This window comes from Diachasmimorpha longicaudata, chromosome 11 (genome assembly GCF_034640455.1).
Source record: "Diachasmimorpha longicaudata isolate KC_UGA_2023 chromosome 11, iyDiaLong2, whole genome shotgun sequence".
Lineage (NCBI taxonomy): Eukaryota > Metazoa > Arthropoda > Insecta > Hymenoptera > Braconidae > Diachasmimorpha > Diachasmimorpha longicaudata.
Window position 1 is genome coordinate 4,531,230 of NC_087235.1, and position 20,709 is coordinate 4,551,938.

At 40.1% G+C, this 20,709-nt stretch overlaps 1 protein-coding gene across 2 annotated transcripts; it reads right to left on the reverse strand.

Annotated features, from left to right (window-relative positions):
* Positions 1–522: 522 nt before the first annotated feature.
* LOC135167202 (octapeptide-repeat protein T2-like) lies at positions 523–10,548 on the reverse strand. Of its 2 annotated transcripts, XM_064130148.1 has the most exons (4): positions 10,397–10,548; positions 4,357–4,565; positions 1,331–1,576; positions 523–1,176 (listed from the first exon to the last, which is right to left on the reverse strand). In XM_064130148.1, the coding sequence occupies exons 3-4, from the start codon at positions 1,469–1,471 to the stop codon at positions 664–666; spliced, it is 654 nt and encodes a 217-aa protein (XP_063986218.1). In that variant the 5' UTR covers positions 1,472–1,576; positions 4,357–4,565; positions 10,397–10,548; the 3' UTR covers positions 523–663. The 2 variants fall into 2 exon arrangements, with proteins under 2 accessions (XP_063986218.1, XP_063986217.1); XM_064130147.1 differs by lacking the exons at positions 4,357–4,565; positions 10,397–10,548 and having other exon boundaries at positions 1,331–2,191.
* Positions 10,549–20,709: the final 10,161 nt, after the last annotated feature.

The window sequence follows — 20,709 nt, forward strand, 5'->3', positions numbered from 1 at the left end:
ACTAATTAAATAAAAATATTCAGATAAGAATTTTCACACGTTCTATTTTTCTTTATTTTAATTCTAAGTTTTATTTTCTTAATATCACGTCACCGCTCAGTTGAACCTCTGGTTCATCCGGGCTCCTCAGGTCTTTGTCAAATTGCCTCGGGTCAACTCACTGTACCGTCTACGCACCACGTAAATGTCACCTCGGCTTAACGATATCAGCCATTTTTGAGATTTTGTATACGACTATCTACGTGAGAATGTTCGTCTGACACTTCTGCTGATCCACCACTTGGCACAGACAGACGAAATAATCACCCGAGATTTAATCAGTTGCTTTGCAAGTTTTTAACTGCTCGGAGAATCCGCGAAATTAAGGAAAAAGAAGAGATACGAAAAATAAAAACGTTGTTCGGGAGTCCGATGTGAATAATTTATGAAAACACCCACAATTACATGGGGAAGGTCTTCACTCCTTCGTTGACTAGTCAGGAACTCATCCAAACCAAACGTCCAAAGTTGAAATAATATTAGTTTTTTTTTCTGGTGCGACTATGACAAATTTTATTGTTCTTGTAAAATATCGATTCCCGACATAACCAAAAGTATTCCGACTGAGTTGTGAGTAAAACTTACGTAAAAATAATAAAAATCATACAAAAAATAATTAAATGTTTATTCCCCTTGAGGATTTTCATCGACACCCTCTCGATCACTACTCGATGACGATTGGCTTCGAGTCGGCGTATGACTTCGACTTCGGCTGTTGCGTGAGGGACTTGTGCTCCCCGGACGATCAAAATCCTCTTCCGTTCCTTCAACACCCGGTTGCGCTGACTCCAGGGGCTCTTTCGCTAGCATATCAAGATCGTCGATATTCCCGTGACGTTTCATGCGTCCACCTCGTCTGCCACGTCGGCTCTTGCCACGTCGTCCGCGACGACCACGACTCTTACCACGTCCTTTCCTGCGGCCACCGCGCCTCCTTCCGCGTTTGCGTCCACGGCTCCGTCTGCTCTTACTTTTTCCACCGCGACCACGTCGGCGACGACTGCGCCTACGCTTACGCCTCCCGCGTTCCATCGGGCCCGAGTCCTGGAGTAATTCCGGATCTGTGTTCAGCATGTAGTGGCCACGAGCACGTTTCAAGATACCGAAGTCAATACCCCTTTTCAGGGCTGCATTCAGCTGAAAAAAAAAAATTAAATGTCAGAGGGTGACGCAAAAACAAATCTGAGACGTGGAAAATACGCGAGTTAAAAAATTTCTTTTTATCTGCGATAAATTGTTTGAGTTTGTATTTTCAAATCATATTATTTATTTACAAAAATAGATGGCTCACCCTTCGCTCCATTGAAGGCTCCGCATTGCACTCCCTCATAACGTAATTGAGAATGTCCTTCGCTGTTGACCCATGCACATCTCGAAGATTTTTTATCGCCGAAACTACGAGTTTTGTCATCTTGGGTTGAGTTTTCACCATTTTGTTGCTTAATTATCCCACAAATATTCGCAATTAGATTAATTTCTTCGCTTGAGTCTCGCCAATCGTTAGAGATGATCAGAGCTAGTTCTTTTCGCTTTTCTCCTTAAAACCCGATAAATTTATCACTTTTTCTTGTCCAAATGTAGAGTTGATTGATGATCCAAAAGATTTTTGTTTATAATACAAAAACAGATGATTTTGAATGTGAATTAACGGAGAAAATCACATTAGAGGTGAACCTGGTGTGACGATCACCCGAGGGAATACGGCCAATGAATTTGTTTGACAAACGAAATATTCAGGGGCGTTTGTCATTTGTACGGTTGCTACGCAAACTAGATGGATTTTGTTTTATGAATTTCGGCATATTACATTAATTGGGGGGTGGTAGATGGGGAGAGGCTGAGAGAGACCGAGATACACTGGGAGACAGAAAATGAGGAGAAATGGAGAAGAAAATAAAATGAAAAACAGGTGGATGAATGTCTGAAATGAGGGATAACCCAGCAACATTTGGGCCACCCGCGCAAATCGCCACACTAGACTGGTGTCACCATATATATATTTATAAATAGTGCATCAACGTAATATCCTCAGGCGGCTTTAACCGCGCGAAAGATTTACACACGCCTCCGCGCTAGACACGATGAATGCGGAACGGAATTTTCGCGGAGATGAGCTGCACAGTCATTTTTCGAAATAGAATGCATGCATTGTCCATGATTTTAATGTGAGAACTGGAATTATGTAGACGGTGTCAGGGCACTCCGTAAATATTTTTACGACGGTCTCCTTTACCAAAGGGCACGCTCGACTATATACTAACAATAGGAAAAAATTAATTTTCGTATATTTTGTCTAGTCTAATTTACGGAGAGAAAAAAATTATTTTTGCCACATATCCATTTACTTGGGAGAAATATTTATTTTTTGAAAAGTGTATTTCCCCCGTGTAATCACTGCCAAGGGAGATCATGCTACTCTAGAAGATGAGGAGTTTCTACGTGACCCTGAATGAACTCTATTAATAATTATTTAGTTTTGCTAAATTTCTGATTTTCTTGAGGGAAGAATTCCGATGAATTGTTTAGTGGTCATAATTATTGCAGGAGTTCAGTCACAGTTATAAATAACATGAACATATTCTAGAACAATATAATCGACGCAATTTAAATCTCGTCAGAATTTCCAGGGAGTTACTCGATTTTAGAAAACGAAAGATTAAAAAAATAAATATTTCCTTGAAGTAAATGGCTAATTGGCAAAAATAATGTAAAAAATTATTTCACGGAATTTCCCACAATTCGTGTAATTCACGATCATCGCAATCCAACGATTCGCGAGGTTGATAAACATCTTCGGCGCGGGTTTCTTGTAGAGAATAATTTCGTAATTTTTATTCAACATTTTCCTCCCCCCACGAGTGTCTGGCTTCCTTGGCTGTACAACAATACTATCAAGCCGGCTGTGTCCAGAAATTCTAAACCTCCCGTTTGTGTCATCATCTCGTCGAGAATTTCTAGATTTCTCCACGACGAAATGCCCGCTGGCTGTGTCCGACATTTGCTCCTAAACTATATGCATCGTATGCAAAATTAATCAGTCAGCGTCATAATTCATACTTCAAATTACGCGCTCGTGTGGACGCCGTCTGCGACGTTTGCACGGTCGCGGAACCTTTATGAAAACGCATATGTATCCCCAAGTATATTCACTGGCTGGGATGTGCACCCTCGCATGTTACTAAACGAGTAGCAACTATTTCTGCGTTCCGCGTCCCTGACGTGTGCCAGACGGGGGATCAGGTGTTAGGAAATATTCGCAAAATTCCAGACACTCATACACATAGGAGGGGCGGGGGAAAAATGAACTGCCCGTGAAAAAAAAAATTATCTCTTCAACTTTTGCGATTTTTAATTTTTAATTTTTCGACTCATTCGCGAATAATGAGCAAAGCTTCACCTCCTTAATGAGTCTACCCCATAAATACTGTATTTAATACTGCAATCGCGAATAATCGCTCCATTCCCCCGCAAGCCATCAATCAGCAACTCCTGATTTTTCTATTTTCATCTAATTTTAATGAATGTTATTTTGTCTTTCTCATGATTCACATTCAGGGAGGCTCAGACTGGAAAAAGATCAAAAGACCAGTAACATAAGTGAATGTGGATAGAGCAGAGAATACCTCGAATGTCATTCTTTGGGCAAGTGGTGCGAAAGTATAGAAATATACAAAGCTGAGAAAAGTCGGCGAATACGAAGGCGAGGATGGGGGTTTGTAACTAAAACGATGTGAAATAAAAATAAAGGACTTGTGCATCCAGACAGTGGAGGGCGTGGGAGATTCATTTATAAACTCTTCTTTGAAACACCATGATTCTGTAATTTACAACCACAGAGAAATAACCATTGCCAGAGAATTTCTTGTCGCTGTGGACTATTAAAAGTTCGAAGAAAATTTAATTCAATTTTTAGCCATCACTAATGGACTTATTCTGCAATTTAAAAAATTTAAACTAAAAAAATGACTAAAAACAACATCTTCTCTCCAATTGTGCCATTTTGCCCCTATTAACCCTCCCATATATATATATCTATGTCGTACCCTATTCCTCAAAAAATTAATCCCTATTTTTTCACATCTTCTTTATCTCCCGCCAATAAAAAATAAATCATCACTGCACGCTCGTTATAAATTAATATCATAACCAGTATGATTACTATCATCGTCTGTGGTGGTGATGCTGGTGATGATGATGGAGAATGAATAGTCAGGAAGACAAGTGTCGGCGAACTACTGCCAGGGCTTCATAAACTGTGCAAGTGTTGGTTGAGACGAATTTGAGTTACATTCATAAGGCACATATTCAACGACATACCAGAAAATGTTGAGAATTTTCGTTGAGAAGGTGGCATCATGGACGATTCATAGTCAGACCCATTAATGAGGCAAATGTACCCGCACATCGGTAGATACCAGCACGGTGAGACTGTTATTATAGCTGCTCATAATGGATAGCAGGCTTGTAACACGTTGGCAGCTCTGTGCCCAGTACTATGAGGCATTGAGGTCTAATTTCGAAACGCTCTGGAACATCATAGAGTACCCACTGTTTTATACCAGACGATGTGACAAAAACAATAATTACTTGCACTCGAATGTATGAATGAAAATGGAAAATACTTTATTTTCAAATTGAGAAAATTCTTTTTCGTGTGTCAGACGAGTCAAGTGCACGGAGAGAAAAATTATTCAAAAATTACGTATCTGTTCCGTAATCTGTCAGTCAAAATAATATCCAGTAAAAATTACAGAACTTGAATAATTTTCTGGAACCTTTTGCCCTTTTTCCAGATTACGGAACAAATCCATCATTTTTACATAATTTGTCTTTCAATGTGTTTTCATTTATGTTGCTAAGAAAAATTAATTAATTTTACATTACGGTAATTAAACAATCTTGCTCATCAATTAGTCATTATCAAGACTGACGAAAAAATGGAGCCGGAATTTTTTTTTTTTCGATCATAAAAATGAGTAGGAAAACAAGTAAATAATTCTCGAAACATTTACCATCTAGAGAGGATCTCATTTTGCCCCAGCCTCCCCTACATTGTGTCTGTCGGGGGCGTCAGATACTTTTCCTCTCTTCTCCATCTCTGACGCATATGTGTTGTATAGATACAATGAGTAGAATGCGTATTCTAAAAATAATATACAGTCAACCCGACACTTTGGCACGACACACAACGCCTTCGTCGGTTAGTTTAGCAGTTGTTTACATCGATAAAGCTGTTGCAAGTGCCATTCCGGGCCATTAGCGTTCTCGTAAAGTGTTTTTTAACTTCGCTGAAACAGATAATACCGACCGCGTCTGCTAGAAGCCCATTGATCACTGTAAAATTTGAGAGTAATGACGAATAAAAATCACTCGTCAATCTAGCACAACTACGCGATAAAGGCACCATAATAACGACAGTAAAGACACACCTAGCGTTTATATTTCAAATATAAAATTTAAAATTTATGAAAATTGCTGAGACTTTTGAACAGCTTTTACCCAAACGTTTCAGTCGTTTAACATCAATTTGTTACTCAAAGCAATTTACAACAAAATATTATCTCTACTATTCGGTCATTATTGTAATCATCCGTAATTCCCAGCTCTTTCCCAAATGTCCTTTTAAACGCAGGAATATAAATGATTGGTGACTCTCGGGCGGTCGAATGATCCAACATTTCAAGGATCCAACATTCATAGGGCAATAATTTACATTTTTTTCCCCCCAAAAATAATAAAAATCTACCGATTTGATTAAGAGATTATAAATGCACAGTAATTTCAGTTATGCACTACGATATTTCACGATTGACCACTGTGAGGCTATTCCTCTGGTAGATCTTGAACATGTGCTAAGGGAATATGTAATTATTTCACCAGAGTTGTATATATATACTGAAAATAAATTTACTCTAATCACCGGTGGCGCGCGTTGCAAATGTCTCACCGGTGTACGACGAAATAGATTAGAGATTCCTTTTTGACGTAGATTGGAATAAATCAGGTTTCTCTTTGCGTTTACATCCACATCATCCATGTTATATCTATCATACCGCTATTATTACGATCGCCGGACCACCCCCGACAAGGCTTCTGAGCACGACAGCCAGACAGACGTTTCTCCCGCCCTCGCCAGTAGTATAGACATGAGAAATCTCCGCCGAGACTAACCGCGACATTCCACCATTATTAAGAAGGTCGTGCTCTTGACCAGTGGCTCTCCACATCTTTCAACCACACGCATCAGTCCGAATCGTACGTGTATCATGCATTACGTTTCCTTCGAGTTGATTCGATAGTCGATCGAGCGATTATCAGTGGAGGTGGGCGCGAGAGAAAAATCAGTGAATTTCTATAGTGTAATTACGATAAAATGACTGTGCTGGGGTACAATCTCGGCGCAAACTGCAGACCCGAGGATAATTACTATGCCACATAGTTATATTACTTTATCGGCGGGGGAAACTTCTATATCGGCCTCGTGAAAATTTACAGTCTCATGCAGCATTTCCCATGACGAAGTCCAACGTCGACAATAATCGGCTGTATTCGGCGCTCATCGTTAACTAATCACAATGAGTTATCGATAAATTGCTGTGTGGCAGAGTAAAAAATGAGGGAAGGCCCAATAAAATAAACTGACCCAGATAGGATTTTTTAAACGATTTCTATCAATTTTTCATTTAATCTCAAATAAAAAAGTTTACGATGCTATGTACCATTTATTGTACAATTTATTGCAAAATTTAAGGTATTGATAGGAATTTATAGGTTTGAGTGAAACACATTCGAGTATTCTAGCATTTTGGGCAGTAATTTTGCAATGGAAACCTGGGACTCAGTCCAGTTTCAGGGAATTTTTGTCAATACATTAGTTAGAGGACTCAATTCACTGCTGATTTTATCACATGGATAATCGATTCTTGTCGATTTCGATTTTTTTTCTTGGAGTCGAGGTTTAGTCTCTTAAATGGCGCACTCCATCTCGCCTACGCTGTCAAAACTTTTTGAAAGATGACGCATTACAACTACAACAGGGCACAAAGAGCAGCCACGTATGACAGAGTGAGTGCGATGTAACGACAGGACACGCCTCACGTCGTGCACGTCATAAATTACAACAATGCAAATCGGACAATGCTACTGCTAAGCGCCGAGACAAGGTCGGTACACGATATGTTGTTACACCCGCACGCACGAAAAGCGCAACAGTACACAGTCAAGGCTATTAATTACACTTATGCCTCCCTTAACGCTAAGTTATACATCTTCAATTCTATTTCCAATTCTTCTGAGGTGACGGGTCATAGTCGGCTCCAATGTACACGACATCTCTTGTCAGCGCTCGAGTCCGTCTAGACTTCTACGCATATAATAAATTATCCGAATTACCATTTCTCTTCTTCACGTATGCACTCGGTCGATAATACCAAAATTAAACGCAAGCTGTTTAATAACATCGATTATTTATTATCTCTATTTTAATATGAAAAAATTATGAGATCATGATGTTCGGCTTTTCAACTGGGGAGTTAATAAATCATACAAACGTGAGAATCGGTGAAAGATATGAATTTACGACTGGCCTCACACATCTAACTCGTAACTCTGAATTCGCGTCACATAAAATCCGAGAATTGGCGTATTCAACATGGTGTTTGCGAGTGTTTGCTCCATCCACAGCTATAACTTGTTGCACTTGGAACCACTTGTTGCTCACCCCTGTGGAAAGAAATACTGTCTCCCCGTCCCTTGAACTCGGATTATTCAGTGAGTTGTTCATTTTTGTTTTCGTGTGTCAGTTTGTCGATTTCATTCAAGTGGAGGGAGTCGAGCTTTGAAATTTTAGGCGTACGGTGAATTTTCCGGAATGTCGAAAGATGTGGCTCGCGGAGACATCAAAGAGAGTTTCGTTAAACGATTATTATTAGAGTCTGCGAGGGTTGCGGTGCGGGTGGAGCCAGTGGAGAATGAGAAAGGAATAAAAATATTTTATTTACTTGTTTAAAATTATTTTTGAAATTCCAGGGAAATCATTTTTTGTGGTCAAGTGAGTCGGTTGGGAAATTTCGACGGAGTTTGGGGAATATTTATTAACTCTGAGAGGTATCACGATGATTTTATATCGTGTAATTCTCAGGTGTTAGCTGATAGCTAGATATATATATCACAGGGGGAATGTAGACGAGTATGACACACGTTAAAATCCAAAGTCATATATTCCGATGAGGGAAAAAACCCTAGGGGGGAGATTTCAAACTCGTTTGTATCATCTATCGATGTATCATTTAATTTTGTAGTACTGATCGTCGGAGCTGATGACGCTACACACGCGAGAGTGAGACACGCTCGATCGATCGGAGTCGAGTCAGCGGAGCTACAGATCTGTCGATAGGCTGATCAGGTAAGGATGTTTCCACTTCATACATTGAATCGCGCGTTCATTCATACATCACAGGTACATCAATAATGTCCGGAGCTATGTGATCCCTTTAAATAAGAATATAGAATATGATTAAATGAGTGAAGACGTCGTCCCACACGGAGAGAGATAATTCTTTAAAACTTATGGAACGTTCGATACTTTTTTCTGAAATTTCACTGAAAAAGTGCGTCACTCTCCGGTAATTTTTACTGAATATTGTTTTGACTGGAAGATTACGGAACAGCTGGGTAATTGCTGAAGAACTTCCCCCCACCCCCGGACCGAGATGACTCATTTTTGAGTCGAGCTTTTCAAATTACTTTTACTGTCGCCCTCAATTGCCCCATCAAAAATGTTAGATAAAAACTTTTGCCATCTTCCCTAGATCTCCAGACGTAAAAAATAATTGGCCAATAGTCCAGAGACTTCTGTCTTCATCCCTTCGTCACCGAAATGCCCAACCCCATCGGAAAAAATAACTCGTGAAAATTCAATCGCATCTCGTACTCGAATTAAGAAAATTTCCCGTCACTTATCCCCTGTTGCAAAATAACTAGATCATTATAAGCGCATTCTCCGGAGTGTTGAATTCAATTGAAATTGAATGTTCATGAATGAAACGAGTTTTGAATGAAGTTTGAACCGAGGCTCGACGGGAGTTGATCGAAGCAATAATATGTATCTCGGATGATACCTCCTCTGTATGCAAAAGATGCTGACTCAAAACGGTATATTCGGTGTGGTGTTTTGCCCCTGAGGAACCGACGGTTTCGTGCAAATCGCGTGCGTTACATTACAGGTGGATTCTTGGCTGGACTCTCGTCCACTTTTGCTTTGCTTCTGCGTGGGGCAAAAAATTCCGGGCAAAGAGTGCCTCGGGCTATAGCTGGTGCCCTCGGTGGTGCTCGTATAGCCGCCCATGTTGCAGCCTGTTTTTCTTTTTCTCGCGTGTACATCCCGAATGAACGGGCCTCTACCTCTCCACCATTCCTCCACTTTTTTTTTTTCTCCTCTCTCCTCGTCGTTTTTTTTCCCCACCCTCCCTTCACTCCACCACCGCTGTCAGGCACTCTTTCGTCTCCAACTGTTTCATGAATTATTGAAAAATCATTTTTTCCCTGAAAACCAGATCATTTTTCGTGTTTTTCGGCGGACAAGTACGTGCGGTAAAGCTCAATTCGCGAATATAACAATGCACTTTTCATTTATTATTTTGAATTTAATGGCAGTAGGTTGAGTTGATCTCGTAAAATATTCTTACTACGAAGGACAAATCGCCTGGGGCTGTGTTGCAGCTACTGCCGACTCTTGGGGCCTGACTCTCGTGCGTCTTCAGTGGTTTGCCACGTACATACATCCATCCATCCTCCTACCTCATTCTTTTCCTCTTAATGATAGCGTACAGTAGGCGCTCACTTCGAGACCAGAAACCATCTCGCGCGCAGCCAACGAAAATAAGAGGAGTACGATCGAGTTGAAGAGACGAGAATATAAAGACCAAGACTGGTCAACCGACCGAACTCGTTCAATTTTGGCCTTTCCATCCACTTTTTTCCACTCCTGGCATTGCTCTGCTTCTTTTCGCTTCCGAAGGGAAGCTTTGTAATTGTTCAAAATTGGGTTTTCGATTTTTTTGAGGGGGGGAATCGGGGTAAGTAAACGCGTGGAGTAAAAATTGGCGAAGCAAAACAGACAATAAGAGCAGGATTACGGTAGCTCTGAATGTAGTTCTCATCGCGAAAAAAATCGGTGGAGGCGATTCATCTCAGGGGAATTGTTATTCCGATTAAATGGGAGTGAGAACGAGCCACATTTAATCATTATCCCTCATTGTGTTCTGGTTATTAAGTTGTTAGGAGTGAATATAAAACCTAGAGAATGTATCCGAACCATCTGCCATCTCCATCTCCAAAAAATTCACTGTCCACTCACTTTAATCTCATCATCAGCACGAAATGCCCCATCACGAAGCCCCAATATCCGGTAATTTTTATCCGTACAATTTGTCGTTTAATGAAATGAGACTGAAGAAAAATATCTTATCACTCCCTGGGATGTCATGAATAATGTCTCGGTACATGTACAACGACAAGCCTGTACTATTCCACGCCCAGTCTGCCTCCTACTCCGTCTCACGAGTATGCCCACCACCTCCTTGTTATCATGTCTTGAATGCCACCTTTCCTCCGCAACGCCTTTCTTTCGCAATAAATTTGTTGTTATTTTTTCTTTCGCTGAATAACCAGGGGGAATGAAAAAAATAACCAATAAATAAATGAAGCCTCGAGGAGAGACAGGGAGACAGAGGTAAGGGAACGGATGGCGGCTGTACGTGACACCGATAATCAGTGAGTTAAGTGGGGCTTAATTTTCCAGTGCGGGCGGCTGTTGGCGGTGGAAATAATGGTGTGGGGTAGCCGAGGCATTTTTGCTTTTGGCAAAGAGGGGAAAAGAGGTAAAAGACTAGAAGACGATAGCTGGTGTGGATACACCTGCCAGAGCAACACGCGAACATAGTACCTGGCGCGGTTTAAGGATCAACGCTGCAGAGACACAAGGAACTGTCTCAACATATACGTCGCCCGCGCCACCTGTAATTGGACCCAATCATGGTGGTTCTCAGTTTGTATCAATTGATTTATCAGTTATCGATTTTGGGGGCCAGTGATTTTTGGTGTCGCACGGGACAATGCGGGGGGACCGTCGGCGCTGGGGGGAATTGATTAATTTTCAGGTGGGAAATTGTGGCGTGAAGAGGTGAAAGCTCATTGTTGGATAATGATGTTAGGATATGGAAATTGAGAGCCTCTGAGTTCAGTTGCAATGCACGGGAGCCAACACGTTAGCCTGGAGGCAGCTGGCCTCACCTTATACTTGCTCTCGAGAGATGCTACGTATATACGTATGTAATAGTGTGTCTTTTGAAGGTGGTAACACAAAGGCCAAGGATAAGAACTGACATCGAGCTTGAATAAAAATTTCCCTGCAAATTCCCCCTGTCACTCGAGACGTTTGAGGTGAGCAGTCGGTTATGCTATTCGTGGGGATTTAGTACTGGGTATTCGGGGACCAATTGGCCGACACTGCTGTGACAAAATGCTATCGATTAGACAGGATTACGGAACAGATTAGTGATGTTGAGATTTATTTTCATGTATTATTGATTAATTTTTTTTTTTTCGTTGGCCGTGAGAGCTCGGCCTGAGAAGGAGATGACGGTGGGTTGGAAATTTATGAATTATTGCCGAAACAATTGCTAATAACCCACCGACGGGCGAGATGAATGCCGGGAATGCTGGATATGGTCGGGGGGGTTTCATTAGTGGTAGCGAATGAACGGGGGTGGGTGGTAAAAATAGAAGATGAAAAGATAAAAAACTGGAGAAAATGAAAAAGGAATAATAAACTTTGTAATATTACCAGGGAGCCAGTGAAGCAGTTAATATTGTCCCCTGTGGGTATATTTTACTCATGGAGATAAAATCTTCGGGATGCCTTGCTAAAAGATACACGTGTTTATCGGACGTGAGCTTTCTTTCTGTGTCTTTCATTTCTCTTGTACATGCCCCGCAGCCCTTCTGGCCTACAATCATGTCCTTTTCGACTACCCCTGTAGTTTCTCAAGAACTTCATATACATGAGTCATAAAATTTCTACTGCAATCAATTCTATATGGAAAAAAATATTCAATAAAAATTCATTTCAGTTCAAATTCGATAAAAAATTTTACGGATTTATTTATTTATTTTATTTTTTTATTAGTTTGAAGTGATGTACCCCGTATAATGGGGTATTTACACCGTCATTAACTTTACATTTATGTTATTTTCTTATGGTCTAGTTCCATTTAAATTTGTGAATTACAATCTTTAAGATTTTTTCATATAAATTCGCTACTTTTTTTATCAATTGTATCTGAAAATTTTTTAATGGCAAAAGGCCGCGTTTTTGTTTGAGCTCCCATTGTACCCCTCCCCCCCATGTCAATTACTCCTGATGCTTATTGATCATTTTAGACTTCAAATGTGCGTGGAAAAAAATGATTCCGCCACGAGGAATGAAATGATCTCAATCACGCTGATCTGATCCTTATCTCAGGTACTCCGTCATGCCCCGGCTTCTCTCCCCCATACTCAGTATTTTTGGTTTCGATTTTCTTGTTTGCAGATGCTTCCGGTCATACGTACACTATTTACTTCTCTTACATGATAACCGGATGCTCACCACGCGCCTTTTCCGCTCAGACACGCGCGTCACGTTCTTCAAAATACGTATGTACTGACATTAAGCTCGCGGATATAATCACCAACGTCCTTTCCCTCCTTGTCCGCCCTCAAACTTTAAACAACACCGCGTGGGCTTTGATATCCACCTCGTATATGTCGATGATTACACCCGTCTCACGCGATACATATCCTTTCCTTGGAGTTACTTTTACTCTGTGTAACGATGAGGCCCTTCCACCTCCGGTTTTCTCCTCTTCTCCACGTTCTTCGCTTGCTCGGCGCGACTACCTCGATAGCCTTTACTTCATCACAGCCGTTATCCTGGCATATGGTAAATTAAAAACCATATGCAAGTAGCAAATTACTCCGATGTTGTGCTATTTTTTCCCATTTGATTCTGTCCATTAAAGCGGCAAGGACGTTGATGTTGTCCATTCAATAGTTTCCACGGTAATAAATATTCGGTTAAAATTATTTTTGAATAATTTATTAAGTAGAAAAATATGTCGAATCGACCCTGATCATATATTTCTTTGGTAAAATATTTTTTGTCTCTTTCATCTCGCAATAAAGTGCGGTATCTCCTCCGCAAATAAACCAGTCATCATCATCATCATTTCTCAACATCAGACTTTTGAATAAAAACATTACGTTGGCCATTATTTTTATTAACTGCTCTTCGTCAATATTTAGAGCTCACTCTACCCTCCACAGGGAGAAAAATTTCGTGAAAATAACTATTCCTTTCCGTAATTTTACCGAAGAAAGTGCGTAACTCTTCGGTAATTTTTTCAAAATATTGTTTTAACTGCAGATTACGGAACAGGCGCATAATTTTTCCAGAATTTTTCTGTCTGTGGATAATTTCAGTCTCGGGCGAGCTGCGGGTTCGGTCATTATTACCGAATATTTTATTCTGAATGTGAGAGACAACTGTGGATGAAACTGCACTCGATACTTTTCATCTGGATAGATTGAAACTGGTCTGTCGTTGAGAGTGCAGACTCAGCAAATACTCCAAGTCGTTAATAACGCGATTATTAGGCGCAGCGCCAACGTAGTTACGCTATTCGGCTCCTAACCTAATTGGCATGGACAATCGGCTTCGCCATGAGCCGGTCCGTGTCTCGATGAATTTACTCGTCTTTTCTTACAACTCGCTCGCTATAATTCTTCCTCGCCACTGATGCTAAGTCGCTTCCATCTCTTACGCACCTACTATATGTCTTTCATGTGGTCAGTTCATTTTATAAGTTACTGAACATTCAGAATGGCCTGTGAGTGCCTTCCGGTTGCGTACTAAATTCGCTTTTCTTAATTTCATTCAGCATTCTGATTCAAATAAAATTGTTTCAAATTGAGTCTCGTTGAGCAGCGATTTTATCCGGTGGAGAAAATAATGTTCAACGTTCAATCAAATGTACTGACTGTAATATGATTCTCAATTTTAAATACAGATGGTTAAATTAAAAAGAGAAATATGCCAAATATGCATTTGCTTTAGGGAAATATTGATTTTTTCATCCCTTGATTTTCGATTAGACCGGATAAATACAATTTTGAAAAAATAAATATGCGCTCCAAAGTAAATGAATATTTGACAAAAATGTTTTGTTCCTCCGCGCAGACAATTTAATTTATGTCTCATAAAATTTCTTTATGGTTTTGCACACCGGACAAAGATTATGCGATAATTTCCTGCTTTTTCGGTGATGAACTGGAGAATTCCCTGAACGGTTTGAATCTCCTCTCCTTCATTCCCACCCAAATCGCCGAAAAACGATTCGGATGACGCGAATAGTTCGGTAATTATTACTGTATAGTTCCCTTCGAGGGGGAAAATCGGTAAATCTTAATCCGGATGTTTCCTTTTTTCGCCTCGATTACGATTCGTTGAACGCATGTGACTTCTGAGATGAGCGATTTGATGGGGAAACAACGAAATTCTCATGGGAACGCAATGCGGAAATTTCACCTGTCCCCCGCGTATCCCCTTTCCCTTCCCCCTACATAACCGCGACGCCGAAATGGCACGGGATAACGGCCTGTCTCGACCACTTATCCACCACCTCTCCTTGGCTTTCTTTTCTCCCTTTGCTTCTTCATCTGGACGCTGTCCCATGTACTTTCCTCCTCCACCTGTTGAAATACATTTGACGTTTTGACATTTTCAAGTGCTTCGATGACGCCGAGCTCAATGAAAAGTCTTTTATGCCATTTTATATGTTTAAATAAAAGAAGTATTTTCTCTCTTCACTGCATCGTACGAAGGAATACAGGCTTTTCATGATTGAATTTATGGTGCCACCTGCTATTTCTACTCAATCATGTCGATAAAATTATAGAGAGGATAGCTAGGTTGATTTTTTTTTAATGTGAAGGGAGTTATCACACCACTTGCTCGGTAACACAGATGTGATAAAAGATAATTTCACACGCTCATTTTACTGATCATATTTTTTTATTCCTCTTTCCATCTCCGTTGACTACTACCACTGCAAGTTCGAAACAACTCGAAAATGTAGTCCCATTGCTCAATAATGATAAAATTATTGGAATTAGCATTGAGTGTGAAGCAATTTTTTACAGCTTTGTTTTGGAGAAACGTCTCGTCGCTGGCTAGCTTAAAAAATAAATGGAATTATTGTTTTTTATACCGAGAACGGAACAACAAGCCTTCAGGCTGTGAGTGAAAGGTCTGTCTTTATGCTCTAGCATACGAGAGATTTTTTTTATTCATTTGAATTATTGACAATGATTGCATCAAAGTCGATGAGGCCCTAATGGACGAACAGAGTATTCAAAAAACTATGATTGTTATTTTTCCAAATTTTTCGTGCGGGAATTCTTCGCTGGGGAATTTTTAAGTCAGAGGGGGCTTCACGTCCAGTGACATGTAATTATCTAAAAAAAATCCTCTCTGAGAATTATCAATGATTCCTCCTTCACTGCAACTCCGGTGATCCTCATGTGGGGAATTTCATTCTCTTTCCTTTGTCTTTCGGGTCGAACCCCGCAGGGATTGTTGAAATGATATTTTTCCGACAAACCAAAAGGTCGAGGACACACCGATGTACGGAATGAGAACGATCAATCTTCCCCAGCGGTAATTGACATTTCATTAACAACTGTGTCAACGATAATTGAGTGTATAACGCCTCCAAAAGATTATGGCAATATTTATGATTCTATAATAAATAATGCGGTGAGAAATATTCAGTTAAAATTACTCAACGCAACGCAATTTTCATTGAATATTTCTCTCCCCGAGAGACAATACAAAAAAAATAAAATAAAAAGTACCATCATTGCACTCTAATTAGACGCTGAAGCAAATAATAAGTGTTATTTCATTCTATCCACAGTGTGAATATATTCCCGCATAATATACCCATCGCACGACAGAATAAAAAAAAAATGAGTACCACATAAATAAAGAGAGACGAACGAAAAAGAAGAATCTTGAATAGTTTGTGTAGAAGTGTAGATGTAACGCGCAACCGTTGCCGTATCATACTGACGCATATGCTCTCATCATATTTGTATATGTGAACGAAGTGGTGTATGATTTGGCGATGATTGATGAGGTCGTGGGTCAAAGTGATCAGCGGCGCTCCGGGCGCCTTGGCTCACCTGACCAAACCTCCATTCCTTTCCCTCCCGTTTCTCCCTTTCAGCTACTATTTCGCAATTCACGATGGAAAATAACACATTTTTTAAAGCAATTCCTCACACGTTCCACGATACGTCGATTATCCTAATTCAAATAATTTCATTCAATTGCATTAAATCTATCCGATCCCCGATTGCCGAAAATTATCTCAATGTTAACTATTCAATTTATTGCATAAAATCTATTGAAAAAAAATATTAAACGGTCTCAATCGGTGATGGAAAATTTTAATGGATTGATGGTATGAACTAATGACAGGTTTATTCGTAGTCTTCGAATGATCGGAAATCATATGGGCCATCAGAATGTGGGCCATTGGTAATTGTCAATTAAAATGCATTACGCATCGATAATTCATGATATTCAGATTCTCCCTTTCTCTTCTCCCTCTCCTCTCGCGCTTTTATCTATATGAATGTATGTGGAGTGCAGTCACGTCACATAATGAGTATTAAAACTCCAGGAATAGGAGGCGTGGGTGCAGACGTTCCGCCTACATAATACATGCCACGCATTTATATGACGAATGTTGTTTCTTTTCGCGCCAGCTGAGAGTTCAAAGTACCTCTTCCACGTTGCTGCGTGTCTCTAGGTGGATAACTTGGAGTTTATCGGTTACCTCGGTGAATAGATATTTTGGAGATCGGCTGCCAACAATAGTTTATTTTTTATCCGGAGAGAAGTTGATGGATTCGTCGGAATATGGGATCACTTGGCCCTGTAATTGACCTCACTTGGTGATCGAGAGTGTGGGATATTGTACATGACAGTGAGCATCAATACGATAAGGAAGACCGGGGCAAAATGGACGAGGGGGTACTGAAGGAGAGCTTTTTCAATTGAATTAAAATTCAGCGTTCACTTGAAAGTACTCGAATACATAATTTTTTTATGATTAAACTCAGGAAAAGATGGAGGGACAGAAGGTACCAGAAAGCGAACGTATGAACGGAATAAATGTGTGGTAGTTGATAGACTAAATGTAATCGGGCAGATTGTAAGCAGAGGGAAGGACAGGAGTCGATGTAAAACAAAGAAAACATTTGGAACATGAAAAAAATCAATTGAATTGAAATTTGTCAGCGATAACAAACGTTCGATAATTTTCATTTGACTCAAAATTGAAATAATACACTAGGAGAATGTCACCCGCGGGATTACGATTTTCATATGCATGAATTACAATTATTGCACACATGCAGGAGCTATGGGATCACCTGGGCAGAGGTCAAGGCGAACTCACCAACCAGTTTTTCATTAGTTCCACCTGACACCAATCGACAGGGCAGTCGCAGTTATTTCATACATTCCCGATCCGAGAGATCGATTCAGAACGAAAAATCAATTCAATCGGCTCCGAGTGAATTTCATCATTTCAAAAATCGTCAAACGTATTGGAAATCCAGCTCCGGCTCTCTCATGCGGTCTTTGACGTAAAAACATATTTAGTGTGGCATAAGCCAAGAAGATGGGATTCCAGATAGTAATGACACGTGTGTTCCTCGTTCTTAGATTGATGGAGGGTGTCATGCGCCATTGTAGAAGACAGGAGAAATGTTTATGCTGCAGGAGTTGAACTACCGTATGTTGGTTCTCCTCCTCCCCTTCGTAGACATCCAGCATTGGGCAACCCATCATGTATTGTGGCTATTTTGAAAGATTGCGAATTTTTTTTCTTCACCATATTTCTTGCAGACGATCATACCCTCTCGGGACTAAGTAATATTATTAATTTATTTTATAGGATTGTCGAATGAGAAATGAGCGCATAATTTCTTTTTTTTTTTCAATGTGAAGCCTTATAATTGAAATAATCCTTAAGAAATCTCGACAAATCAAGCTACGATCGACTTCACAATTCATGGATGATAAATTGTCTTAGCCATACACCTGGCACGGAAATGTTCAGGTTCAAAGGTACATGACGTTGATGCATGGAAACTATCAGTCAGCCTTTCTTTGGGCTACCTCTGTATGCCTTCATTCGCGACTAGAATTCATTGTAAATACAAGGATACTCTTGATAATCAAGATTATTACTGGTGAAATTTTTCACAGCGTGGCGCCAGGGCGTGGAGAGGCGTGGACAGCATCAATGTGCTCCTCAGCATTTTCTTTCAACCCCTTCATTACCAGCATCGCTATGGGTACAATGGAAAACTGCTGCTCCCTCATCCATGACAAGTACTTGTTCAACTCGATAGCAGTGATTTTAGCAATTATTTATACAATTTTGCGTGACAGCCAATTCACAGGCGAATTCAGTGACACTGAGATGATAAAAATGTCATCGATTACCCAGGACTCCGGCGCGATACGTGATTGCAAATAATTTCATCGATTAAAGCCGGTGAAACACCTGTGATCAGTGAAATTCAATAATTGAGGGTAATTAAATCACAGCAATAAGTGGTTAAATCAGCCATCGAGTTAAGGCAATGGCACCGATCATTGAGATCATTCTCACTGCCATGAATGAATTCTATCCTGTGCTAATATCACTGAGGTGATGTTTCAACAATTTGCAAAAATTCACCCACCCTCTCCTCGTTTCTCATCGAATAACGCGAGGGCCAACATCATCATCCAATGTGTGCGTATATAAAATGCGATAGTTGCGACCGGTTTTTAGCTCGTTCCACCGACCGTCCGGATCTTAACGATCCGATTCAGAAGACAACTTTTATCGATACTCGAGGCTCGAGCATTTACGATGACGACGACGACGTGATGCGACTTCAAGTTCCTCTACCCAGTAGCCAATTGTGGCCGGCTTAATTTTCCACTTCTTCTTATTTTATTTATATATTTTATTCTCATTTTTTTTTTATCGAGACGTAACGATGTCAAGTAGTAATGAAAATGCTGTTATAGGAAATACTAGATTATTCGGTAATCCAGTATTATTGATGGTATTATCGTGTCCCACGGAGGCAAACGTCCGGTAATAATTACGGAGAAGATGCGTAATTCTTCCAGTCGAGAAGTCCTGAAATGCGGAATAAACGCACTCGTCATAGTTGAAATAACTGAAGAAAAGTTGGTGGTTTTTTTTTCCTCTTGTTCACTCTTATTAATTTTTTTTACTTCTTCAATTCCCCGTCTTCTTTAATTCTGCTTTTGACTGCTCAAGGGACCACTTAACTGTGAACTTCCTTCTCGGTGATTATTGGCCGCGATAATGATCGAGTCGCTTCAAGAGTCGTCTATGGCGTGATTGCTGTCTGGCCGTAGAATCACAACTGGTGTATACACCTTAGGCAGTGCGAGGGTGGTTATTAGGACGAGTTGGTTACAACTTGAGCTCTACTGTCTTATTCTCTCCCTCTTGTCTCTATTTATCGTTTTATTTTTACAACTGGATTGGTTGAAAATAATGGGAAATTTATTTGAAAACTCGCCGTTGGTTTTTAACGTGGAATTTGGCATCCCCGAGGGGGACAATATAATAACTTGGCAATTAGACGGTGAGAGCGATTAAGAGTTGAGTTTAATTGGCGGTGATGCACGAAGAGTGAGGATACGAAAGACGATTCATCCAAGAAGGCACGAGCTTTATTTTTTATAATTTATTTATCATCGTTGCTTTCTTGCGTTAATTCCATTTCATTTCCTCGCTCATGAATTCTCATCTCTGCTCTTGTCTCGAGTCTGTACAGACCCATGAACAATAAATCTTCCTAATGTGTATAAGCCAGTAACTAGTAACCGATTCACATTTATACGACTCTTGTGAGATATTAGCTATTATAAAGAGTTATGAGCCATGGGCCTCTACACTTGGGCATCACAACATTATTATTTTTCATTCTCCTCAATTTTTTTTTTTATTTACAACTCTAGACTCGTATCCAGGATGACTGTGATCGCGCGTTATGAATTACGCACAGCGGAACCCCCTCGTTTCGGTTTTCGAATTAGGCGTAATGATGGACGGGCAGAGAGACTACACTTCTTGTGTGGCTGTACCACCTCAACTTCAATTTTGCACATGCGTTTATGATACACCAAGGCGAATCGCTGCAAGAATGAATTTTCTTTCCAACTAGTAGACGCAGTTGACTATCAATTAATCACTGAGATGAGAATATTTTTAATTTCGCCAGAATGAATGTGCAGTTATGAAAATTGTAAATTTTCATTTTTAATTATCGGGGGATACCAATAATTTGATTTTTTTTTTTGTCTGCTGTTTTGAAAAAAAGCCCGGTGATAATTCATTTTAAAAAATCACGTCGTCTATTTCTTTTGAATGCGGCGACATCTGTTCGTGATCGGAGAACGAAAACTGCGGTTGAACGCTACCTTATAAACAGGGGATAATGGCACCAGTGATACTACCGACT